The sequence below is a fragment of the Myiozetetes cayanensis genome, unplaced genomic scaffold (assembly GCF_022539395.1).
Source record: "Myiozetetes cayanensis isolate MyiCay16 unplaced genomic scaffold, myiCay2020 scf9, whole genome shotgun sequence".
NCBI lineage: Eukaryota > Metazoa > Chordata > Aves > Passeriformes > Tyrannidae > Myiozetetes > Myiozetetes cayanensis.
The window spans coordinates 11,086,524-11,113,515 of record NW_026088185.1 but is presented as its reverse complement, the minus strand read 5'-3'; the positions used below and the strand labels follow the sequence as shown (position 1 = coordinate 11,113,515).

The following is a 26,992-nucleotide window of genomic DNA, read 5'->3' as shown; positions in this document are numbered from 1 at the left end:
CGCCCCGCTCCCGGCCCCCCGGAGCCCAGGGGCGGGGGCCGCCCGCACCACGCGGCCCGGCGCACTGTGGGCTCGTCACTGGCGGCGGCCCGCCGGGGGCTGTAGTTCTGGGCGGGAGCCGAGCGGAAGCCATCGGGGCCCTTCCTCAGCCGCCGCTCGGTGGCACGCGTGGCTGCGGCGGGAAGGAGGTGCCGGAGGGAGCGCAGCGCGGGCGGTGAGTGAGCGCTCGGCCCGGCGCGGTGCGGAGCGGCTGTGCCGGCTGAGGGCGGGCGGCGCGCTCCGTGCCCCGCGCCGTGACCCCTGCAGGTCAGCCCTCCCTGCTCTGCCCCGGGGCCGCTCCCCGCCGAGTCGCGGCGCCCCTGGGCTGTGAGGTGCGGCGGGCATGCGGCGGCTTCCCTGCGGCTGCTTGCGGTCGGGGCGCGCTGCCCCAGCGTCAGGCGGTGTCCGGGGCCGGCCCCGCGGTCCCGGGCGGACAAGGAATTCCAGTGCCTTTCTGTGTTGGCAGCTGACGGGACTCTTTTGGCGGTGGTGATGCTGTAATGTAACGCAGTGCCGCGTTTGCTCCGTGCGGACGGTGTGGGCGGCCGGGCTGCGGGGGCCGCGGTGCCCGCCGGCGGTGCCCGGTGTGACCTTCAGCGGCCCGGGGTGCCGTCACCGCGGTTCGTGTCACCGCGCCCGGGAGGCAGCGCTCGGCGGCATCTCCCTTGTTGCCCTGATTACGTATCGAGGGCAAGGAAATTTTGCCTTTTATCGACTTCACGCGATCATATTGTTACATTCCAATCAGCTGTTTAAACTGGAGTAACAATATCTGTCAGAAGATGTCATTTATTCTGTCGACCACCCTAGTGGAGAAGTGCCATGTGTAGTAGTTGGCATGCTCGTGGTTTTGTTTTTTAATGCATTCTTCAGCTGTTGCATAGGTGCCTATCTCTTGGTTATGCTTCAGTTGTTGTTGACTGATTGTGAGTCTGATGCAAATACTTAATATACTAATAAATAACTTCGTGCAACATTGCAAGGCTGCAGTTGATTTTAGGGTTGTTTTCAGATACGTGTTATTTTTCAAAAGATGTAGTTCTGAGTAAAAATAGGCAGACTTCTTTTTAATTACACTGATAACACTGAAGCTTAATTGGAAAAAAATAATACTTTCCAATACTTGAATTTTTTCAACTCTGTAGTGACAGTGTCACCTGTTAGAATTGTATCAATTTATCAAATTTCTGCATACCTGAAAATGTCATTTGAAGAGTGTTGGAAAATCAGAGACTTTTCTGATTGTGGTTTGCCTCTAAGAGTGGGCTTCCGGTATTAGTATTGTACAGTGGAAGTGCTGTCTGTCAGGGTTTGTTTTCCAAGAAGACACAAACAGAGCATTTTCACAGAGATGGCTACAAAAAAGAAGACATCCCTTTATCAGATTTGATTGCTAGCAATACTCTGGTGACTGAATCATATAGATCACTTTGGTTTATTCCAGTAAATAAAGGATTGTGACTTAAAGTGCTGAGCCCTGGCTGGGGTATATATTCAGGAACTTACACAACTTCCTTGGGTGAACTCAGCCATGCATCAGCTGAAAGCATTAGTGATTTCAGTTAAATGCTATTCAAGTTCCCATCAAGTATGCTTTATAGAGAACAAGCTTCAGTTTTAAAAGCAACTGATTATCACGTTTAAGAACACTTTCCTCAAGAGCATTTATCACATTTTATACTCTAACCAACAAATACCCAATTCATGATAGTTCTTGGTTCCTCTCTCATCCAAACATCACGTGTGTACATAATTTCTTCTGTAAAAAGAAAACCTGCAAGAAAAGATGTATACAGATAGTAATGTTTTGATTGTGCATTTACAGAAAAGAATTAGGAATTAATAAAACTTTATATGGGTCTTTAATGTAGGCAGCGTTGATAGTTTCAGATTAGGTTGGGCTTCAATTAAGCAGTCGCTATTTTTACATTGTGTGCTAAGATTGGTATAGACAACCTCCAAACATGTAGGACTTGAAAAAAAGTAAATCTTAACTGTAGTATTCAACAGTGTGCATGTATACGTAAAGCAGTCTATACATGTAGTTAACAGGTAGTGTTGCTGCTTTGGAGAATATGGACTGTTACAAATGACTGACAAGGAGAATAAGTGAGCCTGGCCTGGTGTAACGGGATAAAATAGGATGAGGGAACATTGTGGCCAGCTTCATGATCCCCTTGCTATTCATCATTCTCTAAGAGATGTTCTCCAGCTTCCCCCCTGAAGCCTTACCCCCACCCCAAATTACAAACAATCCAGGAGATGTGGAGGAGGCGTTTTCATTTTGTTTTCTTGCAGCTCCTTTCTTATACCGTACTATTTATGGTTGAAGGTCTGTTGCAGGTTTGTTTATTATTATTATACTTGTTACTAGGATTGTGTTGGCATAGTCTTTTAAATAATTTTTTTCCTTACGTGAGCCCTAAGTAGGTTTCTGTAGGGACAGTATTGACTGAAAATAACAGGTGTTAGGCATCAGCAAGTGTTAATTGTGATAGGCAAAGTTTGTGTTCACTTAGATTTGTTTCTCAGTAGATAGTTCTTTGTCCTTCATCTCATGCTGGGCGGTGTTAAGGATTTGGCCTCTGCTTCTGAGCACTAGTCCCAGGAATGTTTTGGCAGCAATTCGGTGTGCTCATGTTTGCTGTAAGAATAGCACTGTTTCATTAACCTTGAAATGCAGAATATGTTGATTGTTATTAGCTGGCTTGACAGCATTCCAATTTTAGTAATGGAAAAAGTACTGTGTTAATGACTTGATACAGTGTTTTTTTAATTGCATATTTACATAGCAGTGAAAGCTGGCATCTCAGAATAATACACACATTCAGGTGGCTCCCTTTTGGAAAATGGATGTTGTCTTCTCTCTTAATCAAGTTAGAGGCTTCTTTGTTTTCAAAATTTTGTTTGTGTTACTTGTGGCCTAATGTCTTGCATCCTGGAATTGTACAGAGCAGATCTAGTTTAGTCTTTACAAATGCTTGTGAGGAGCCAGCTGCTCTCATCAAATAGAAAACAGGAATAGCAGCATATTTATCTTTAAGTTTGGATGTTGTCAATACAGATGCCAATATTTTGGGTATGTTTTTAACTTTCTATGCACATGTTTTTCTATGGTTTTCAGTTGTAATGTAACTGTCTAGCTGTTCTCGTAATTCAGATTTGAATTAGAGTTCTCTAGTGGTAGAATGTCTTCAGAATTACACTCTGCTTTGAGATGGCATAGCTGTCTTTCTGCATCCATCCTGAATTGCTCAAAGCAGTAGTTACAAAGACAAGAACAATTTTTACTACTTTATAGTTGTTGTTTTTTTTTTCTCTAAGGCCTTACTTAGTATTGCTTTTGCAAGTTAATCTTGGCTAAGGTCTTCTGAATCACTGAAGGAAAAATTAACAAAACCTGCTGTCATGTGGTCAGGAGAACTCATTTTTATCTCTTTGCTACTAAGATCAAAGCACGTATTGAAAGATCATTGGTTTAATGGGATATGTGCCTGTTATTTTACTCTTTCTTTTTTTTTAACCTATACATAGTGATGTCTTACTGTTGAGTAGACAACTGATATATTTCTTGTAATGTTTTGAACATGTTTTTCCAGCCCTTATTTCTTTTTATGTCTATGCTTTAATTTTTGCACAATTTTCACTGGGAATTTGTCAGGTCTCTTTATAACATTGGTGAACATGTGTGGATCATGAGTGATAGCCCTCCATGCTTTTTAAAAAGCATTTTGGTATGAATGGGCTTCAGCATTGCCCTATTTTTTTTTTTTTTAGGTTTCTTTTCCATTTTCCATGCCCCAATGAGCTAGCAAGCCTTAGAGCAACCTGAATTCTGTGGGGCAGATACAGAAGGCGTGGGGCTGGTTCTCCCTTCTGCAAGAAGAGTGCTGTACGTACTCCTGGCTTGAGCTTACTGCTTGAGGCCAAGTGGGAGTTGAAATGTGAAGCACACACTTTGTGGAGTAAAATGTAATGCAGAGAGTACACAAATCCACAGATTGAGATAGATATGTATGTTTGTACATAAAATGTTGTCTGATCTTTTCATCTCTCTTGAGCCTTCCCTGAAGAAAGCCTCCCGGGAGCACCACTCCTGCATGTGGGCTGTATTCCAATGTTTGAATTCCCCTTGGTTTTTCCATGTTTGATTTAATTAAGAAAAGACTCAAACATCAATGGGAAATTGCATATGAGAAGGTGGGAGGACAAAACTAATAAGAAGTAGGTCAGTGTAGAATCAGTTTAGTAAATTGACAGTGGAAATAATCTTTATAAACAAAGATTAAAAATAAGACCTGATAAAGTTTTCTGATTTCTCTTTTGGACCTGCCTTTCTGCACGATTTACTGATTTTAATTTCTAGTCCATCTTTTTATAGCATCGTCATATATTTTAAAGCCACGTTGTAAATTTTATGGGGGTTTATTAAAACAAATTTAATTATAGTTGTAACTTGCAGAAGGAATCTGCAGTCAGGATATAGTTTTACAGCTGCAGTATAAAAGAGTGCTGGAGTCACTGTCAGGGTGGCACTGCACAGTGCATTAGCTGGTGGCATTTCTACAGAAGTTGCCCCATGGTACACAAAACTGGAGCTGTGAGAAGCATTGAAAATGGAAGCATTAACTTTTATGGTGTCTGCTTATCTAGTAAACTTCTCAAAGATTGTACAAGTGAGTTTGCCCTTTCAATTCAATAGCTTGGTGTTGGCTTGATGATCTAGAAAACTTTAAGCCAAATGACTTTTCTTCTTTTCTTTTTTTCCCTTTGGCTGAACTGAGATTGACCTGCAACAAAGTAGCGCTTTGGCTTTGCCCTTAGAAGAGAGATTAAATCCACTCTTTCATTTTTACAATGTTACATTTTAAAAACTCACAGGAAAAAGTTTCAAAGTTGTGAAGAAACTGTCCAATGGTGCTGACCTTTATCTAGCTCTACAGTGACTCTTTATATTACAAAATAAACTCATCTTGCATCTGTGTATCTACATCAGTCTTCTTACGTCTTTTTATGGTTTTAATTGTCTATGCCCAAAGAAATTAACACATTTGTCTATGGCTTTCAGTTGTAAAGTAACTGTCTAGCCTTTCTCATAATAAAAACAACTGTACTGAGTTGTTTTAGAGAAGGATGTGTGTGTAGTTCATGCTTTTCAGCAATCCACTTAAAAAACAACCTCTAGAAAAAAATCATAAGTGCTGGAAGCGGCTTTACATTCAGATAGAAAATATTTCTGAAATCTCAGTCTTTCTGTTTTGAAGCATTATTAAGTGTATAATATGGATAATAATTACAGCTTGTAAACAGAGTACATATATAAATAAATAAATGACAAAACAAGAAGATATTGCTCACAAGTAGGAGCTGACCTTAATGGAAGGAAGTTCTTCTTTGGTCTCCTGCCAAAACCTACAAGCAGATGAACAAGCAGGCTCCAGGCTTCCTTTAAAAAGCTCCTGCACTGTCCATTTTGATCTTGTCAAGTGAGAGGTTGCTACAGACGGCCAGACAAACCTCTGATTGTTGTGCTTGATGACCAGAGCTCTTAGGGAAATGTTAAGAGCAAATTTTAAATTCATGTAAAATTTCAAACGAGTTTTATGTTTACTGAATGTAGGAGGAGGGAAAATTAGACATTTTTTCTCTAGAATTTTGTATTTTTCTGTCATCTGGAACTGCTTTTGTATTTTATATGGAAGGTGGTTAATTAGTCTTGGCAAGGGAACAGCAGACTTCTTATTTTATTAAACTATTCTGATAGATTATCTGAATTAGTGATAGTAGTTGCATTTTCTGGTTTATATGAGTCTGTGCTGAAGAGAAAACAGGAATTTTGTCACGATCCACAAGGTAAATTTCTGATAGGTCCAATTTTTAATTGACAGACTCCTAAAGGGGAAGAGATTAAATCAAACTGTTGTATAAAATTTATTTTTTTAACAATTAAAGTGCTCAGAATGGTGGTTTGGAAATCCTGCCTTTAGAATCCATTGTTTAAATAAATGTAGTAGCCTTTAGAAAATCTCTGTTCAGTTGGAGCTGCTGTCCTTCAGCATAAAAGGAAAATGCCTTATTTCAGTGACTGACCTGAACACACTAAATACTATATGAGAGAGGGGCAGTGGTGTAGACAAATAAGTAATTAATAGTCAGAGTCAGTGTCAGTGCTTAAGGTGAGATGTGATGTCTACAGGGAGAAGACACGTTTTAATGCTGCATTTTACATGTACTGTGTAAACTGAGGATTAATATCTTTGTTTACCTTTCATTAAAAAAATGTTAATTATAGTACAGAGGGGAAATTCATACTGAAAGAGAGGAAGTCACATTAGTTTACTCTTTTGAAAGAGTGAAATCTGTTAAACTTTGGCATTGTCTTTGTTTTGTGTTTAGATGATGGCTGAGCCGAGGAGCTGGTGAAGCTTCCATGAAATATCCTGTAGCAACTTCTGCTGATCAGGATAGCCCAGATGAAATAATCACGTCCCAAGATGGCAGGAAATCTGGAGTACGAACCAGCCTGCAGAAGTGAGCTGATGCCAGATTTGTGAAGTGTCTCTGTGGCTTGATGGCTCTCACTCTGTCTCTAAACCAAAGCCATCTTTTTACCAAAGCAATAAAGGAATGGTGCACAATGTGACTACAGAATGCTCTTTCCGAGGAAGTGAACTGTGAAGGAAGGACTCATGAGTTTTGATCACAGGGGCTTGGAGAGCATCCCTGGTAAGTTGAAGAAATACTGTTACAAATCCTGAATGTGTCTAATGTGTTATAAAGCACTAATGTGAAGACAACCTTACACTTCACATTCTCTGTATCACTTATGTGATATTGCAGAGGAACGGAAGTGCTGAGTCCGTTTAACTTGCTTGTAGAGTCAGTGTGCACTGTGAAATGCTGTTCGTAAAATTCTGTGTCAATAATCAACACTGGCATTTTTTACATTGAAAGATACTGAAGATAAGCTTCATCTTTAGTGGAAATGTTGTAAAGGTAATCATCATAATCATCATATACCTTTAATCAGCAGTATGTTAGCAACTTAGAACTAATGGTTCTTTGTTTTTGCAATGATTGTGAAGAGATTAAGGGGCACACTCATAACACAGAAGGAGTTAAACATCGTTTCCAGCATTTTGAGTATTATGTTTCTCAGAGTGTGATTGATAATGGATGATAAGGATGATAATGGAATTTTACATTTGTTCCCTGATTTCAAAACAGTATTCAGTTGATTTTTGTAGTTACTTTAATATTGTTTAAGGTTGTTTACGTCTATGTTCATTATTAAGCAAATGCATAAAACAGAAGAAAACGACAAATGTGAATTTCCTTCAGAAAAGGGAAATGTAACAACTAGGATAAAGTCAATGAAAGTTTAGAAAATCAATAGCTGGTAAAATGTAGGTCTGTGTTTTAGTTCAGTGGAGAGGAAAAGATAGAAATGAAGCTCCTTACATACACCATATTCAAGAAGCTGGAGGGACACATGGCTAGACCAGCCTTCCAGGAAATTGTGGTGTCAGTTCAGGATGAGTAACTTGCAAATACTACAGTGTAAATTAAGTATTGATTCAATAAGTATTTTGGAATTTTTTCCAATACCGAATAATTGCTTTCAAATATTCTGAAGGCTTATAAAGTATTTTACGGTACACAAAATATATAATACTGTAGTGATACTATTAAATTTTATATATATTTAATAATGTACTAATAATGTACTACTTTCAGATGTCTGCTCCAATGAGGACCTTCCTGAGGTAGAGCTGGTGAGCATGCTGGAGGAACAGTTGCCAGATTACAAGTTACGAGTGGACTCTCTGTATCTGTATGAAAATAAAGACTGGATTCAAACCACTGCTTGCCATGGCCGCCTCCCGGAAATCACTTCTCCAGCCCGTGATGAGGAGTCCTTCCATTACATGAGTGAGTACAGCTGGGCCTACAACATTTTTTTCCAAATATTGAAGGTAAAAATGTAGATGTAAAGTTAATATTAACCTTAGGAAGTGTTCAAATCCGGAAAACTTTGGAAAGGTGGAAGAGAAGGCTGAGTTCAGGAGAGGTGCTTATGGTTCAGGACTGCATTCCAAGGGCTGGCTTAGCCAGTCCCGTGGCTGCCTGACCATTAGACTTCACACCAGTATAAGAGTGGGAATGTTTGATAGTGAAAAAAGAGGCAGGAGCCCAGAACTGTGCTAGAATAGATGTAATACAGGAGGTATGGACTATGCAGCAGCTCTGTTTTTGGAAAGGTTAATGATGCTGTGTCTCTTTTGATGATGTTTGCTCTGATGTTTTGTGTTGATGTTATGTGTGAAATGGTGTTAATGGTTTCTTCTGGAGATAGAAAAGGATGAATGCCAGGTAGTTGGGTACTAGATCAGTGTTGATCACTGCCTTCCTTTTTTGAAAATAGTAACTGATTCCTAAACCTCTCAAATCACAAAGAAGAAAATGGACAGCTTCAGTCACATGAAGAAACCTTAATACACTGAAAATCAAATGTACAGAAGGCTGCCAAAAGACCTGAACGTTTACTTGCCTATAGTTTCAAGTGTTTTTATATGAGGAGAATGCATTGGAATCACTTCAGAGAAATGGGGAAGTCCTGTTTCTTCCCTATATTGGAACTGTTGGAACAAACCACATAGAACAATGAACTTGATATAAAATCTGTAATGATAACCTCTTACTTGTACGTGTCACCTCTCTGGAAGGTTTTTCTGACACGTTTTCTGTTGTTGTTTGTACTTCAAGCTTCCATGTCAGGGTGCATAGCAAAAGAGTAAGACCAAAATATTACCTCCTAAGAGTGCAGTACTCGACAGTTTAAAGCAACCTTGCTATGAGTTGAACTTGCAGGCTTGGAACTCTTTTAACTGTGGAAAGTAATTGGAAAGCCGCTTAATGTTTATTGCTCAGTCTGTTTCTGATAATAATATTGCAAGCATAAATGATTTTATAGTCGAGTGAATGCTTTTATAGCTCACTGGAAGCAGTTGTGTAGTCAGTGGGGTGTGTCCTTGCCTCGAAGTTTGAATTATAAAGAGGTGGGATCAGAGTCTATCATGGAACCTGACATCAAATGCGGCTCCCTGGTCAGCACCTGTGTGATGGAACCCAGTGCTCTGAGAAAGGACCTTCAGTCAGCATGAGCTTGCATTTTCCATCTGCAGTGAGAGGGAGAGGTCTTATCAGCAATGTTTTCTTGAAGCCGGTCGTGCATTGTTTGGTGGTCAAGGTACTGCAGAGAGCGGTGTCTTCCTACTTCACCCAGAGAGAGTGGTGCCAGAAAAATAACGATATAAGTCAAGATCTAGTTATAATCGTTGTCAGATAGCTTGTTAGGTGAAATTTGTATCTTTCTTTCTGTTGCCTGGCGTTGGGAATAAATGTGACAGTCATACTCTTGAACCATAACATGGGGTTTTGTATGCATATCTTTCTCCCTTATATATGTTTGGAAACATTTTTACAACTTTTTCCAAGAGAGAATGCTAAGATCATAGTTCAAGTGAATTTTTAACTGAGGAATAAAAATAAAATAGCACAACAGTTATTGTACCTGAGCTCCTCCTCTTTTTATGGCTGCTGCTGCCTATTAGCTTGATCCCATGACCAGTTGAGTGCCCACTGGCAGTGTTTTCAGTGAGGTGGAAGAATATTTTCTGCTTCAACTGTGGTAGCATAGGAAGCTCTGAATTACAAAAGCTCTGTCTTTAGAACTATTTTGTGTGTGTGAATAAAGGGACATGGCACAACATAACAAGAATTTTAACCAAAATGAAGAGTTGCTTGCAACTTTCGCCTGGCAAGGTGAGTGATTGCGTGTGTGTGTGTGTGTTCACAAGAGAGAACAATAACAAACTATGTATGATTTTGATCCTGTACTGTGAGAAAATAACAAAATTTATATAGATCTGAGTGTCAAAGCTGTTAGTTCTGTGATTTTATTTATCAGAGTAAAGATACTTGCTTTTGATTTTAGGAACCTAGTCACCTGAGTAACCTTGTGGGGAATTAGTGTAAATCTTTATTAAGGGGACTGTATAGGAACTTGTCACTTGAAACCACTGGGTAGGAATAGTTACCACAGGAGAGCTGGCTATAATGTTCTGCCTGTAATGACTGTAAATTATATATGTACAGTGAATTTTCAGATTACTAGTAAGTCAGGTAAGTTTGGAGTCCCCTCTCAGCAACCACTGCAGTAAAACTGACCTCCCAAATGCATGTTATACTACTGATAGATACATATCTAAAATTTTGTGGAGAGTTTCTATTTTTTCCTGCTTAGAAATACAATTAGTAAATGACAGTGCTGTAAGTTCAAAGCTCCTAAATACTGGAGACAGCATGTTGGGGTTTTTTGCCTGCTGATCTACTGGATAAAAAAAGTGTTTGGTTTGCTACACTGATTTACTTTTCTGTTAAGGTCTTAGAGAAACAGTTCAGTAAACCTTTTCCTTCTGTATTGTTCTTTCTGTTCTGCTGCCTTTCAAGTGGCAAGAAGGTTTCCTTCTATACTAAAGTGCAACTTGCTTTTGTTGTTAGCATAGCCATAGTGTTATGCTTTAAAAGGTTAATTGTGGACATTACGTATGTAAAGTATACTGTCTGCTCATGTAAGACAAGTAAATAAAGGTAGTGTACACTTTAGCTTGGCACTGCACTATCTCATAATGAAGTATTCAGTCCTCAGCAAGGACAAACAAAAGAACTGAGAATACCACTGTGTATTCAGAGTGAAATGAATGAGATTTAAACAAGGTAAAAGAGGGAAGGAAATACTTAGACCAAATCCATAGTAATCTCATTTTGCAGTTCAGTGATGATGGAATTAGTTTCAAAACGGGCTAACTTAGACCTTCAGTTGAAGGAGATGCTGCTGCCTTCTTCACTTTCATGATCCTCATGCCATAAAGCAAAAATAGCAAATTTCTATTGAATTTGGACAAGTACAAACATCCATCACATGCAAGGCAGATTTATAATTCTGCTCCTGAAGGAAATCATATTTAAATGGTTCCCTAAAAGGCCTAAGAAAGTTTTAATAGTGTAAAAAGTATGTTTGCCCCAGCATTTATTTTTAGTTGTTGAAAATGCATGGCAAAAAAATCACCTATTTCCTTACATTTTAATTCTTTCTCCTCTTTGTTCTCTTTCCCCCCCATATCTTTCATTTGCTGTCACTCTAGCTCTTATTGAACTTCCTTCCTCCTCCTTGGATGGATCTCACAAATTTGCACAAGGTAATTAAGATGTCTTTGTTACTACCATCTTCTCTTTCTCAGGACACAGACTAGAGCACACCAGTGCTTTGCATTTTAGGACTGTGTTTTCTTCAAAGCTGTTGCAAATTCTTCATGCTTTGTTTATTCTTCACTCAGTCCTGTTTTTCAAATCCTGCTTGCTCTCCGTTTTCTAATAGTTTTACAAACTCTTCAAACGTTGAAGTCACTCAGCTAATAAGATAGGATTTACTGCTACATCTGAAATGCAGATGTACATTATCTCATCTCTTTCCAATTGTTTCCAAGATGGTGAAGCCCTTAATAAATGCATTTTCATGACTGATCTCTGGGGTCCCATACTTCCTGTGTATAGCTGTCACACACACTAGTGGAAATTTTGTTTCAGGGTTAAACTATGTGTTCAACTATATTTAGATATGCTTGGATATGCTCTTCCCCTTTCCCCAGCAGGCTGGATGATTTAATTGCTTAGCTGTATGCAAAAAACTGATCTTGAGATTTTTCTCCTTTTCCTAAATTTGAAGCATGTGTGAGCGCCTCAAGTCTTAGTTAATATTGCTGAAAGCTGTAGATGTCCAATACCTCACTTTTCAGTTTCCCAAATGTGTATTGTTTTATATTTCTGAAGCGGAAGTTAAGACGCATTTTCATAGCCTGTGCTAGTTTCATCAGCCTGCTATTGTATTTGTATATAAACAACATCCTCTGAGTTTAGCTCTCCCCCTTCCCACAGTCTTCTCCAATTTCAGCTGCTTCAGTAAGCATGTTTGTCCCTTCAGTTCTTGGCACAGGTAACGCGGAGCAGAAGACCTACAGTGACGCTGACATGGTCAGGCGCCTGTTGGCTGAGGTGAGCTTGTCTCTAGTGCTGTGTTAGTAGGTTTGAGGGCAGGTGTTGGAGGAAGGTTTTTATTCAGCTACTGGAAATTTTGGTTCAGTTATCCACAAGAGCTGCTTTTCAAACACGTGGGTAATGAGAAGCTGCCCATTTGCTTGCACCACCTCAGAAACAAAATTTAACAAAACTATGGGTACCCATGGAGCCAATGAGTATAAGAAAAAAGCGGCTTTCTTCTGGTTTCCCGTTGCTCTTTTGCTTCTGCCCTCTCACCACTATTCAAGGTGAGCAGTCTGTTCTGGAGAAAGTGGCACTTGAAAGTCCACAAGTAATTGTGGCTTTTGGTATGATTCAGCAGAGCCCACATCACCTTTCCAGTACTCAGCACAAAACCCAAAACTGTCCCCAGGTTTGGTGCTGTCCCCTCCTCCTGTTGCAAATGTCTGTGGAGGAGAATATGCTGTATCAAAAAACACAGTTATGGATGTGTTCTGGACCCAGATCATGAAGCATTAATCGTTGTTCTAACAGTGTTGATCCATTTGAGAGTGAAGGGGGATCTCAGAGTGGTGATGCATTGAGCAATAGCTAGGAAAATCTAAAGATACTGTCAATTTAAACTTCATATGATCGAAAAGCGACATTTATTCTCATTTTGTGAGCAGAAGGATCGAGACCTGGAACTGGCAGCTCGAATTGGACAAGCCCTCCTTAAGCGAAACCATCTGTTGATGGAACAGAATGAAGCACTAGAAGAACAGTTAGGACAAACCCTAGACAGAGTAAGTGATTGCTTTTCCTTGGTTTTTTCCTTTATTTGGGTTTTTTTCCCTCATTTTTTTACTTTGTCTCTTTTTTTCTATTTATGATGGAGGCAAGAGGATTACTAGAAACGGATTATTTCATTGGGAAAGCAGGTGGTTGGTGCTCTCAGACTACAGAAGTATGCTTGGATGTCATTTTCCTAATCATCATTGTTCAGTCACATCTCTCAGTCCAGGCTTAATGAGATGTTTACACTAAGAATAAACTAAAATGTAATAAAAAGTGAATTCTGATCAAGATCTTCATACATCTTTTCCTGGAAGCACAAAATCTTGATCTAATACTTTTTTTCTTAAAAAAAATAAAAAAGAATTAAATAGTTTACAAATAATCCTTGGTCAATAGACACAGTCTAATGTAGTGAAATGGATTTAGCTGTTTGTGTAAAACAGTATGCTGGTAACAAAAACATACTCATAATCTACCATAGGACAGCATAAACTTATGTATTCATATAAAAATTTAGATATGCAAGATGGAATTTAGCTGAATGAGATCTGTCTCTTTTGGTTTTTAATTGTCCTATGGTTCATTTAGTGTGGAGACTGGAGGGTACCAGTCTGTACATGTAAAGAGTTGTTTCTCAGTCCTTTTCTCCAGGAATTTGACAGTTCAGAATAATGGTAATAATCAAAATGATAGTTAGCATGTTAAAATGAAGACACATATCAAAGCAGCTGGAAAATAATTTTGAACTATTTAAAAAGTAGGTTCTGTTGTTCATTTCTGCAGTATCTTGAATTTTCAGTTTCCCTTGCAGTGGTAAAATGATGATTTTGTGAAATTCCTATAAAATAAATAGAGGTGTGAGCTGATCTTTAATCTCATTTTAGACCGGAGCAGTGATATTCAAGAGGGCTGCGTAAATAATACACGGTAATATTGTACCTCTCAAGTGTGTTTCACGAGGTGGGGATCTCCACTGCTCGTAGGTTAACCAGCTGCAGCACGAGCTGTCGAAGAAGGATGATCTGCTGCGCATCGTGTCAATTGCTTCTGAGGAGAGCGAAACGGACTCCAGCTGTTCCACACCGCTCCGCTTCAACGAGTCCTTCACGGTACCGCACGATCCGTTGCAGCTGGATGTCTTGCAGGATAAACTCCGAGAGCTGGAAGAGGAGAACCTCGCTCTTCGGTCGAAGGTGCCCCCCACCTCCAGTGTGTGCCGTGTGTGAAACCAGGCAGGGTGGTTAAGATCCAGCCTCAGGGTTGCTCTTGAAGTGCAGGTTGGCTGTTTTGTATCACAGTGTACAAATCATACCCTCCACACCCACATCCCTCTGTTTCCTTCACTCCTCAGTACCTCCAGAGTTCTCTAGTAGGCCGTTCTCAGTGCATTTGTGATGTGTGAAAGAATATGGGAACACGTGGAAGCACTCAGCACAAGTATTTGGACTCGTCAGGCCCTCAGGCTTGTGTGATTTGTTTTGATATAAATCTGACCACAACTAGCAGGAGTATTTTGGGAATTCCGTTCTGTTGTCGTTACGTTTTCGTCAGACAATATTTAATATTAGGGGTTAATAAGCTTCTAATTAAATTATTTTAAAGACACACTTAGTTTTGACTGTGTGATTAGTTTCTGTATTTTAACTGGTTTGTCTTGTGTATAAAACATGAATAGAGGCACTGTGCCATTAAAAGGATAAATGGCCAGACAAAATAATGGCTATAAAAGTCTTGGAGCCAACAGCAAAGGTTACGAGAATTGGAATCCACAGATACAGTGTCTTTTCTTTGGTAGTGAAGAGTGGAACTTGTAAAATAGGATATTGGTTAAAAGTGGGTCCTTTTCTTGCTGGTAAGAAAAGAGGGTGTTGTTTGTAAGAACGGTGAAGTTTGAGAGTTTTTTGTGTATGGTGTTTTGTTGTTTGGTTTGGTTTTTTTTTTTTTTTCTAGCCTTTTCCAATGTAAGCTTGATTCAGCAGTACATCCCTTTAATGTCAACAAAATATACTTTTCCCTATGTTCTGTCTCCAAAATACTCATCAGGAGATGCACATTCTTCCTAAACCTCCCTGAGACAAGATGGATAGTTTAATAGTGCTGTAGGATAAGAAAGAGAAGATCAGATTGCTTTTATTATGCTCCTGACCCTGTATATGATTGCACAAGACCAGGCAGGGATTAATTTAGTCTACCTTAGTGTGAAGAAATGGAGTGAAAAGAACCTGCTATCATTCTGTGATACAACATAACCTTCATTGATTTGAAATGGCCTCAATCACAGGGAGCCTATATTTGCTTTTTTTTACTTATTTTCGTGTGACAACTTTGTGTAAAGAAGTGTGTTAGCCTGCACTGGTGTGGCTGTACTGCTCTTTGCTTGCATAATCTTTAAAACCATTTACTAAGTTCCATGGTGTGAGTCACTTACTGGCAAACAGTCCTGAATAGAGAAGACCTGTCTGTGCTGAGTTTGACATTGTCATCCTCACAGTCAAAACGGAACTGGCCAATCTAGTGTGCTTGATATTGTTTACATGTGTTGTGATATTTGGTCTCTGGCCCAGAAAATTTACAGTCCAAACAGACTAGCTGGGGAATATGGAGAAAAGCTGTTCTACCAAGAGCTTTTCAGTGCCATAAAAGATTTGGCTGACATCATACAGTCTTCCAGATTTTTTTACTCCATGAAGTTTTGGAGTGAATTGAATTGCTAATTTCAGATTTCTCTCTCAGTTTATTTTCCCTACCAAATTACATCTTTTTGCAACATTTTTTTGTTAGGGCTAAGAGATCAGGTTTTGTTCACGTGTCTGTGTGTCTTTCACTCAAAAGACCTATAAAATTCAGGGAAACAGGTTGTGGTGGAAAAAACAGTTTGGAAGTGTGAGCAGATGCTATAGAGGGAGACTCTTCAGTTGCAAGACTTTTAGAAATAAAAAATGTATAATGTTATAGATAAATTGAAATTGTTATTGATAAAACAATAATTTTCTTGAAGGCTTGCCATCTGAAGACAGAAACCATCACATATGAAGAGAAGGAACAGCAGCTGGTCAATGACTGTGTCAAAGAACTCCGTGAGTATCCAGCTTGCATCTTGCAATGACAAAATGGTATTTGAAATACCTAGTGCCTGTACCTTCTTAGTTAACCCTGAGTCAAAAAATGAACTTCAGTAGTTTATGCCAGTCATCCAAGCCTTGCTCTTTTCCCAAACTTAAAAGTGTTTCTGTGTTTCATCAATGCAAAGTCTAATGTCCATGAACTTCCTAAACTGAAGCCTATAGACACTAGAAAATTGACAAAATATTCCTCTTGTGTGGAGTATTCAGCACACTTGACACTGAAATGTATCAGTGCATAGACCCTTAAAATCTATGAACTCCATTATTTTTAAAATACGTATGATGAGCCAAAGCATTTAATTTGTCTAGAACAGTTGTTTGTATTTGCTTTGGTGATTGCTTATTTGCAGAGAATTGCAGCTGCTCTTATAGAAGTGCATATTAAGTACCTTTTTTGTGGTGGTTGTGTAAACTGCTGGTACATTTTTTTATCTGTAGTCATTTGATGTGTACTACTTTCTTTGTGCATAAACCTTAAGCTTGTATTTTAAGATCATTTTTTTCTGTACAACCACCATAAAGAAGACTGGGTTGCTGCTTGATTTTTATTGTTCCAGATGACCACAAAATACTATAAATTGATACTTAGTTGGTTAATTTACTCTGATCCCTCTGGGAAAATATATATCTTTTGCAAATAGAAGCTCTCCTGTTTTCCTTCTGTGAGAATGTCTGTGAGTTCACTTTTTTATTCAATTCTAGAGCACATGTAGGCATGCTAGGTAAAGCCTTTAAGTATGACCTTGTTCTGCAGTAGATCTATGAGGTACAACAAGGACTAAATTTGTAGTGTCACCTTTATGCAAGATTGACCAGATTTTCTTTGCAATTCTGACTTTGCAATGCTTTCAGGGCAAGTGTACAAGCAAGACTAACTGCATAAAAATGTGTCAGCTTTTTGAGTGGTTTTGTCATCTCACTTGGTGAAGTGATGGTTCAAAATAAAAAGAAAGAGGAAATTGTATTCAGGGGGTCTTTGGGGAAGACAGTGATCAGAATCAAGAGTGTATGTTACTCTTGATAAGGTCTGACAAAATGCCTTTGCTTACAAAGAATGGTAGTTAATAACACGACTAATTCAGAACCCAACTTCTTCAGCACATTCCAAGTCTGGCCCTGGTCATGAGCTTTTGGGTCGTTTGAAATTGTTTATAACAGCTTACCTTGGATTTTACTGTGGTCGTTTCACATACCTGTGCTGTGTATTTCAGGTTCTGCATACTTAGCTATTAATATGCTACACCTACATTTGAAATTAACTCCTCCTCCTCCATAATCTTTTCCTTATGGATGCTCTAAGGCACCTACTCTTATGCATTATGAATTGATTTCCTAAGAGTATTGGTTGGTTTTGCAGATTGTTCTTGACTTTCACTCGTCCTTTCTGGGCTTTGGGTTTAGTTTGGGGTTTTTTTCATTTACTGGGAGAAGGTCTCTACTAAGTTCAATTTATGTTTGTAGGGCAAACAAATGCTCACATTTCCAGGATAACAGAGGAGTTGTCAGAGAAGAGTGAGGAGGTGGTTCGTTACCAGGAAGAGATCTCATCCCTCCTGTCTCAGATTGTGGATCTTCAACATAAACTCAAAGAGGTAAGGGAATGCTGATAAAGAGTGTCCATGTGTGTGTCTGTGTACGTGTCTGTGCAGCGTGTGCTCACCAGTGCTTACAGCAGGGAAAAATTTACCTGCAAGCCCGGAGCTTACATTGCAAGGAGAGTGTCTGTTTCAGGAAAGTGTGGCAGAGACTCAGCCTCTCAGGGCCATCAACTGGGAAAATGATGAGCACCTTTTTGTGCTTTCAGAATGTGATTGAGAAGGAGGAGCTGAAACTTCACTTACAAGCCTCCAAAGATGCTCAGAGACAACTGACAGCAGAGGTACCTAAGGTTTCTATATGTATACATTTAGATAAATGTTTGGAATAGAATACAAGAGAAATAAAATGGAGGGAACGGGAACTATTACTTTTTAATTATATAGGACTTCTAATCTTTCACTGTGGTTGGAGCCATATGATTGGAGGAAAAGAATAATCACTTATGTCTACACAAAAAATTTTATAGTTCACAGGGGTATGGAAGGCAAGGAAGGTGTTTCAAGTAGGGAGGTCTTAGTATTCTTAGTGGTTACAAGAAAAAATGTTTTAGTGTGAATATTACTGATTATATCAACAATACTGCAGCTCATCAGGTTTCATGCTTTGTCACTAAAATCGGTATGGGTGCTCTGCTGACTCTTGTCCATTCCAGATGTCGGCTTGTGTCGTGCAGGAGGAAGAATATTAGTGTTGGGTCAGTCAGTAGGTTCCTGTAGGAGTTCCTGCAGTTTCATTCTGTCTTCTCTTTGAAGAGATCATGCAGTGGCCTCTTTTCTCTTTCAGCTGCATGAGTTGCAAGATCGGAATGCAGAGTGTCTGGGGATGCTGCACGAGTCGCAGGAAGAAGTGAAGCTGCTGCGCAGCAGAGCCAGCTCTGTTGCCTGTCTCTGCCACCCCCAGGCACGGGGAGCATTTCCTGTGGTAACAAACTCTGCTAGCACAGCACACACCAGCTGGCACACGTGGCCTGTAGTGGCACACAGGCTCTAGGAGCACACTGGCCATTACAGGAGCTCCAACAGGAGATGCTTTGTAGCAGGCAAAGGAGCTGATCTAATGGTTTTTCAGTTTTTCAGTGTGTACACTCCTGAGAATTTTATGTATTTGGAAACTAACCGTTCACTTGACACATTAGGGTTCTGCAATTATTTTTCCTTTTTTATATACCACTTCTGTTTAATGAGGGATTCAGCACGTTCTGCAGCTTGTTGTGATAGTGTATTGCTCAATGTTGATGTGAATTTTGTAACTTGACAGTGTTTCTTAAAGAAACAAAGCACCTTTTCAAGAGTTCAAAGAGTAATTTTATGTCCTTGTGAGATTAAATTTTAAGCATCATCAGTAATGAATGACCTAACTGACTGCCAGAGATGACTAAACTAATGGTAAAGGTTAAAGGCTTTGATTTTCCTCTTCGTGTTAGTGTCAGGTATATTCTGATTACTGTACTCAAAATATCCGGGCTGTGCTGGGAATTCATCAGGTTTTGGTTGGTTGTTCTCTGTGTACAGAATCACTCATGTACATGCTTGGCCTTGTAAGAAGTGCTCTTACAATTGTAGCTTAACTAAAGAAACCAAGATAAAGAGTAGATAAAGGAAAAGCAGATGTTGCAAATGAAAACTGAACCCATCCTGGTTACACACAGGTGTAGTTATGGTGGAAAACTACCCCCCAGGCTCTTCCTTCAGAGTCCAAAGGGTTTGTCCAAAGCATTGTCCGTGTTTCTCCTGGGGAAACGTGGAGATTTTTACAAGTAATTTTTATGGATGTTTTCTGCTAAAATTGTTAGAAGGAAGACTTGAATCTAACTTGTCAACTCTTGTGGTTTTCATTTTTCTCTAGGATTCCCTTGCAGCAGAGATTGAAGGGACAATGCGGAAGGAGTTGAGTCAGGCTGATGAATCTGTTCTCTCCAAGCAAAAGTATGTTTTCAGATCCCTATGACCTATTTTGATATTTTTCTATAGACTTGTATGAAGAAACTGATTTCTAGGAATCTATAAATGTGTACATTCCCTCTATAGTAAGTTTTCTATGTAACTTAATTCAAAAGTGATAGTGGTATTTGGTAATCTTTTTTATTTTGAAACCTACTATTCTTACTGGATTCTATGAAGAAGTTGGGAATTTGCTAAAAGGATGTCATTTCATTCTTTAATTATTGAGATTTTTTGATCCAGATTCTCTGATGCTCAGGACTAGTTTTATCCCTTTTAATGCTTGTAGAAAAATTCCCAGACTAATGACATTATAGCTGAAAGATTGATAACAGTTTCCAAAACCCTGAAGACGTTTCTGAATCTTACACTTCTGAGCAAGAATTAATAAATAAAATACATGCTTCTGAATATTCTAAAATAGTTATCAGTAGAGGTTCAGGTGTTTCAGGTTAAAGTAAGTGGAGATTCTGATACTTAATGGAGTAATTCTCCTGAAAACATGAGTGTCTTAGGCAATCTTGTTTTTCTGGACATCTTTTAGTGAGGTCTCTGCAGACTTTTTGAAAGTCTGTTTTTCAGAGCTTTTTCTTTATGGTATCTTTTTTGGTTCTGAAAACCACATTTGTTTGCTTGTCTTTTCTGCAGGGATCAACAGAAACGAGTATTTGACACTGTCAAGACTGCTAATGTCATCCGTGGCCGCTCCTCTTCCTTTCCTGCTCCACTGCCAATCCCTGGATCTAATCGGTCGAGTGCTGTTATGACAGCAAAGCCCTTCCAGTCTGGTGTGCACCAGTTGGAGAGCCACGCTCGGATGGCCGTGGGGAACAGCTCTGAGAAGAATCTGAAGTAGGAAACACAGCCTGTTACCTTCTTCTGAAACTGATTCCAAACTAAATCCAGACTGGACCTCTGCTGTGTGATGGACACATAGTTAGTTTAATGGTCTTAACGTGTGTTATTATTTGATGTTCCTCACAGAGACACTCATATTCCTGGCCAGCCGGGCAGCCCTGGAGACAATGACTTGGTCACAGCTCTGCACAGGCTCTCCCTCCGTCGTCAGAACTACCTGAGTGAGAAGCAGTTCTTTGAGGAGGAGTGGGACCGAAAAATGAATCTGTTGGCTGAGCAGAAAGAAGAGGCCAGTGGCTTCAGTACGCCCACAGAAAGCTCTTTTTCCTCGGGTACAAACTCAGAATTCACGGATCTCTCTGCCAGCTGTAGTAATCTCCGTGTCCTCCTGCCAGAAAAATTGCAAATTGTCAAACCCATTGAAGGTAAGAGGATGATCTTCCTCCTCTCATCAGCAGAAAAGGATTTTAGATTCGCCAGCTAAATCACTGTTGGTGTGTGTATGGCTGAGTAAGATGGGCAGTAACAGGAAGCAGTAGTATTTGGTAGGCTCCATGCCAACCAGCTCATCAGCATCACTTTCTACTTGGCTTTCTTACACAGGGCTGAGTGTTTGGCTGCTTCCTGGCACTGCCATCCCAGTGCATCGTGTGGATCACAGTGTTGGCACCAGCTGGCTGCAGTTACTTTGATGATGGATTCCTGTAACTCAGTACAACAGTAGGTAACAGCTCTCTCTTCTCTTTTCCCACCCCAGGATCTCAGACCCTTTTTCACTGGCAGCAGCTTGCTCGACCCAACCTAGGCACCATTCTGGACCCAAGACCAGGTGTGGTTACTAAAGGCTTTACCCCTCTGTCTGACGACACTGTGCACCACATATCTGACCTGGAGGAGGATGATGAGGAAGAAAGTGAAGGAGGCATAACATTTCAAGCACAACAGTCCTTCCCAGAGGAAAAGAAATGCACAGTGGCAAAGCCAGTGTCAGGGATTTTCCTGCCACCTATGACTTCAGCAGCAGTACCGCTCACCGGTAAGAGGCATCGTTAGTGTTTCTCCCTGGTTTTAGTTTGCAGTGTCCTGTTCTCTATGGAATGTATTTGTGTGACAATGCTATTTTTGTTCTTTACTTTAAAAAAAAAAAAAGACTAAAAAAATTAGCAGTAATGATAACACTGTCTTAAACTTTGATTAGTTCTTATCTGCCTTTATTTGTACCCTCAATGGATGTAAATTCTTCATGTTGCAGCCTCAAATCCAGGGAAGTGTCTGTCTTCAACAAATTCCACGTTTACCTTTACTACCTGTAGGATCCTTCACCCATCTGATGTCACTCAAGTTACTCCCAGGTATGAGGATTGCTAACATCCTAAATGTTGCTGCACAGGATTAAACAGTTACTTTCTGGCTTCTGATATATGAACCAGTTTTAAAAAATACCAAGGCAACTAGGCAACACATAAGATATTATTATACACATAGTTGTGATTACAAAGGGAAACCTGGTATTCTCTATAATGAGAGTTAAAATAGGTTAAGGTAACTTAAAGGAAGTAAATTTTAACTCTTAAGTAACAAGTGCCTTGTATCATATACCTGGTGTTAAAAAAAAAAAAGATTCTATGATAATTTATTTTCCATTTCTGTCATATATTTTTTAAGCTCATTGGACCATGATGTTGGTATTCTATCTAATACAGTATAAGTGATCACAGAAGGTAGATTCCTTGGTACTTTGCAGAACAATAATTCTGAGTCTACTGAAGCTGGAACTGTCACAGCTAATAGCAGTGGTGTTCTGTATACTAAGGCAAATACAGAGTTTCTAATGTGTGCATATTCTCTGTTTTATTTTATTTCAGCTCCATGGGTGCTCCATTTTCACTGGGAAATTCCAGCAGTACTGGAAACTCAGTAGCGAGCACTCCAGCCATTCCTTACAGACTTAGTATCGGAGAATTTCTCACCAACAGAAGAGACTCAACTACAACTTTCAGCAGCACAAGCAGTCTGGCCAAGCTTCTGCAAGAACGAGGCATCTCTGCCAAGGTTTATGACAGCCCCATATTGGAAAAACTGCCTTTGCTACAACCCCCTCGAACTCTTCCCGTTCCCTCCACTCCACCAAATTCTCCCTCGCGCTCGCCTTGTCCTTCCCCTCCACTGTTTGAGCCTCGAGTGCATCACTCTGAAAATTTCCTGGCTTCTCGACCAGCAGAAACGTTCTTGCAGGACATGTACGGCCTCAAGCCCTCCCGGAACGCTCCAGACATAGGCCAGCTGAAGATGAGCCTGGTGGACAGACTGAAGAGGCTGGGCATCGCCAGGGTGATCAAGCCCCCCGAAACACAGGACCGTGGCAAAACCCAAGGGCCAGAGGTTGGTTTGCAGAGGCAGGACTCGGCTGGGTTTTTAAATGCAGGCAGCAGCAGCTTAATGGTAGGACTGAGAAGAAACCAGAGTCTTCCAGCCATGATTGGAGCACTGGGAGCTCCAGCTTGCACACAGTCATCAAAAATGGGTATCCTAAAGGAAGACTAACTGGCTTGGAAAATGTTTGACTTAGAGCATAGTAAATAATATGAGGGATGAACATCCAGTGGAGGCGTCACTAGAAGTGTTACAGAACAGTTGGAGAAGGCACGTGCATGTTAGAGATGTGGGAGGGACAAGTGTTGGGATCAAGGAGCAAAAGAATATTGCTTGGGTTTGAGGAAGAAGGCTTTTGTGGGAGATAAGAAAGAAGAAACCAAAGCTTAACTTTGAGACCCCGTTCAGCATCTGTCTTAACTGAAGCAAAAGTAAAAGACTATTGTAGACATTCTCATTTTAACCCTTTAAACTGTATGTGTAGGACTGTCTTGCAGGTGTCCTACTTTTTTCCAGCATATGACCTTTAGTATTTTACTAGTTGTTAGCAGTCAGGCTATATCATTTAAATATATTATTAAAATAACCATCAGTCTGATCAGCATTATTGATCCAAATTCCTCTCTGTAGCAAACAAATTTGAAAACTTCTTTTCTTCTTGTATTTACCATTTCAGAAACTGTGCTCTTTTGAATTCCTCCCCACTTGGAGAAGCAGGGGAGAGAATATGTAGCTCTGTGTTAGAAAAGAATACTTCAGTTTACAAACACAGAAAGCGGTGGTCAGGATTTATATTTTGAAATAGTGCAATTGTGCTGGTGAGGTATTGACAGAAGTTGATTTTTTCCCACAGCTTCGGAACGAAGCACACAGAGGAATGTGCAATGAATAAGAATTAAGAAGCAGGAAAGTGTGCGTTGGGGGGAAAACTTCAAGCTAAGAAATCTTTCCAAAGTGTAGTGTGCATCTATTTACATGAGAATATTTTTGCACACACACACACACAAATATCTCAGGCACATTTCAGTGTTGCAAAAGGAAATAAACCCTAGGTGCTTGATTCAGGGTTTCTTTTATTTGGCATATGTGAAGAGCATTTACTTCAAGAAGAGTGTTGGAAGTTCAGTACCCTGCCTCTTCTCTTGGCAAGTAGACATTCTGTACATTTGGGAGTTCTGCAGTAAATTTATGCCTTTCATTCACTTATTTCTGACTTTAGGCAGGATTTGTTTAAAAGATTTCATTAAGAGCAAAATTTGCCAATCTGTATTTAGAAATGGGAAGAAAAAACCTGGTGCTCTTTGAGGCATTTTAATGAACATTGTAATCCAGTGTTTTGACTGATGAAGTGTGGTTCTGAACATAACTGAGGCAGACTTTCCAACTCAAAAGAGAACTCCATTTTAGAAATCTGAGTGGTAATCATCAAAATACTATGCCCATGTTGCTTTTCTGTTTCCTTCCTGTCCAAGGTTCTAGTCATAACTGAACAATCTACAGGAGGTCTTAAAGAAGCAAAAGTTAGCCCGAAATTGCTCGGAGGAATGGGTCTTTGCCAGTGACCTGAAGGGAAACAGTTTCTTAGTCTTCATGTAGATTTTCAGTGTACCTGTCAACATTATAAAATTATTTTAGTTTCCATACCATTAGATCAAACAGTTAAGTTCACCCTGCCTGTATGTGGACGTGGGACATGACTGGGAGCTGTTGGAGTGTGTGGTGTGAAGAATCAGTGCAATTACACTGATTGGCATTCGCTGTAAGGCACAGCCACCATAACCAGCACCCTGGTTGCTGCAGGGTTGGGTGGAGTAGGGCAGGAAAAGAAAGCTTCTTAACTTTCTTTATAGGAAATTTGTAACGTGGCCTTTCTGCTTTTACAGTTCTATAGGTCTTGTGATGACTCTTTGATAAAAGTCTTTGGGCTTTTTTTGTAAAAGGAAAAGGAGTAACCACTTCAAACTTGCACAGGGATTCTGAGCAGGAACTTGTCTGTCAGCAGCGCACAGAAATATTCAGGAACTCCTGGAGTTGCCTTTTGCTCTTTAAGCAAAATCTTCCACTTAAAAAAGGTGAATTTTATTTGAAAGACTATACGGGTTCATTTTGTTTTTTAAATGAAAAGTATTTAATTTTTTCCTGTAAGTATTTATGTGTGTGCGTACTTAGCCGTGTCTTGCCTAGCTACGTGAGGTGAGAGGGAAAGGAGGGGGTGCTATTTTGGTCTCCAGTGAACTGAGACAGGTGTGTCTGCTGTGTGTCTGGAACTTGCAGGGAAACGATGAGTTAATGAGAGATCAGACAGTTTGGTATCACCAGAGAAGTTGTGTAGCCTGTCCAAGTATGTCCCTTTTGTGTGTTTAGGTAGGAATACATGTGAGTTACAGAAGGTGTTAACGCTGTGTTTCTAACTGGCTTCCTTAGCTAACAACTCCAGCCATTGGATCATCTGTGTGTCAGCAGAGTAGCAAAGCAGCTAAAGCAGAATTCCTCTAATCTAAAAGCATATAAATTAAATGCATGTTTCTTTTTGGGATGCCGCCATATTCCATAGCCCAGCAATATAAAGTGGTTCGGTTCAAACCGTGCTATGGATGTCGAGAGGTTGGTTGCTTTGTTTTCTGTAGGATGAGATTTATCATCAGATGCTTTACATAAGGCAAAAAGGAAATGGAAGAACCTGTATACCATTGTGTTTGTGTGTTTATCCAGTTGGTCAATGCTGTGGTGCATTTGTTGAAATTTTGTCATGCAGTTTGTACCTTTGGATGGTCATGCACATTTTGTGATACGTCCCCTAACTTGCAGCAACAGAGAAAATTCATACTTCTCCTAAGTTTACCATTTTGTGCCAAAACCTAGAAGATAAACTTTTTTCTAATAACATGTGTTTCTGAAAACATTTTAGAAGTTGCCATCATTCTAGGACCTGATTTGGCTTCTGTTGTCTCTTGTAAGAGAGGTGACAAACTTGCATGACTAAAAGAGCCAAGAACCTGCACCAGACCTTTTGTTTGAGTGGGAGGTAAAGCTGGAAGGAATGGAGAACTGCATTTCAGCAGGGTTCTGTTATCCTGCAGGTTTGAGTCAAAAACAGATGCTAGAAAGGACTTACCCATGCTTGTGAAAGTTACAAGAGACAGAAGGAAATTCTTGTTGCATTTACCTGTATTCCGACTGTCTGAAAGCACAGACTCAAAGCTTTCTAGTTTCACTGTTTGTTTTTGATAAACTCAGTGATACCTGCATGCTCAAAATGCCTGTGCTCAAAGTTTCATGTCTACTGCAGTCAAACAGCAGCAGAGAAGGAAGGAGAATAATTGGGTTTGGGCTTCATTTGGCTGTTACGTGAGGGGATTACACACAATGTTGAATGGTCTGGGATTTTCGTGGTATTTTTTCATCTGCTTTTTGCACTTACTGTTGTTTCATAGTGGAATGTAAATTTGATAATAAACATGTATAACATGCCATTTTTTCAGTATTTGGGTCATCGTCTGTGGTTTGTTCCAGATGTCATCCTGTATACTACTGTGTTCTATAACAAGCCTAAAATTGGGCTTTTGTTGGCTAAAATTTAGTGATTATTACATACAAGCCCAGTTAGTTGAGAAGTGGTGGCTTTAGAAACCAAGAGACCGATTTAAAAAGTGGGATCAGGATGTGCTGGGCTGTTGTTTATACCTGCAGGTGACAGATGTGCACTACAAGTTGTGGTCTGACTTTGCATAGTAAATATGTGAAAAGAGAAAAACTTCTCAAATGAAGAATAACTCATCAACCTCTAAACAATATTTGAATGTTGAGCCTCATTTTAAATGAATCTGTTTGTTTTCTGGTATTTTGGGATTTTTGTTGGTGTGGGTGTGGTGCTTTGGGTTTTTCCCCTCCCTTATTTTACAGCAGCTCTGTTCCTCTAGGATTATAGTGTTAAGCACTATGGTGTTGTCTAACACTACGACCATGGTGGTTTTTTCATCTCAGTAGCTGCTAAGTCAGCCCTATATATTTGTGATAAAATGGGGGTAGAGATTGAAACTGTTCCGTGTGCATGCTTACCACAGGAGGCAATATAACATGTTTTAAGGAGCCAGGTACTTACCCAATGACTTTTTCTGTGCTTAGAACTAAGACTTGAAGATCAGTAAGGTAAGTGAATACAGCATAACTGGACATCTTCAG

General features: G+C 39.9%; 1 protein-coding gene across 4 annotated transcripts; it reads left to right on the top strand.

The window, feature by feature from the left end:
• Positions 1-48: 48 nt before the first annotated feature.
• TRAK2 (trafficking kinesin protein 2) lies at positions 49-26,294 on the top strand. Of its 4 annotated transcripts, none has more exons than XM_050339493.1 (17): positions 49-214; positions 6,436-6,765; positions 7,777-7,971; positions 11,247-11,300; positions 12,083-12,153; positions 12,807-12,923; positions 13,899-14,108; positions 15,914-15,992; positions 17,502-17,632; positions 17,845-17,919; positions 18,423-18,539; positions 19,485-19,564; positions 20,228-20,431; positions 20,564-20,862; positions 21,195-21,473; positions 21,690-21,789; positions 22,303-26,294. In XM_050339493.1, the coding sequence occupies exons 2-17, from the start codon at positions 6,729-6,731 to the stop codon at positions 22,979-22,981; spliced, it is 2,727 nt and encodes a 908-aa protein (XP_050195450.1). In that variant the 5' UTR covers positions 49-214; positions 6,436-6,728; the 3' UTR covers positions 22,982-26,294. The 4 variants fall into 4 exon arrangements, with proteins under 4 accessions (XP_050195450.1, XP_050195448.1, XP_050195451.1 ...); XM_050339491.1 differs by having other exon boundaries at positions 18,423-18,560; XM_050339492.1 differs by lacking the exon at positions 49-214 and adding an exon at positions 3,843-3,931 and having other exon boundaries at positions 18,423-18,560.
• The last annotated feature ends 698 nt before the right edge of the window (positions 26,295-26,992 follow it).

Bases quoted from the DNA above. Each gene is read 5' to 3' on its own strand.
- TRAK2 (XM_050339491.1), top strand. From the start codon at position 6,729: ATGAGTTTTGATCACAGGGGCTTGGAGAGCATCCCTG. The intron at 11,301-12,082 runs GTAATTAAGATG...TTGTCCCTTCAG, and splicing joins ATCTCACAAATTTGCACAAG to TTCTTGGCACAGGTAACGCG. The intron at 15,993-17,501 runs GTGAGTATCCAG...TTATGTTTGTAG, and splicing joins TGACTGTGTCAAAGAACTCC to GGCAAACAAATGCTCACATT.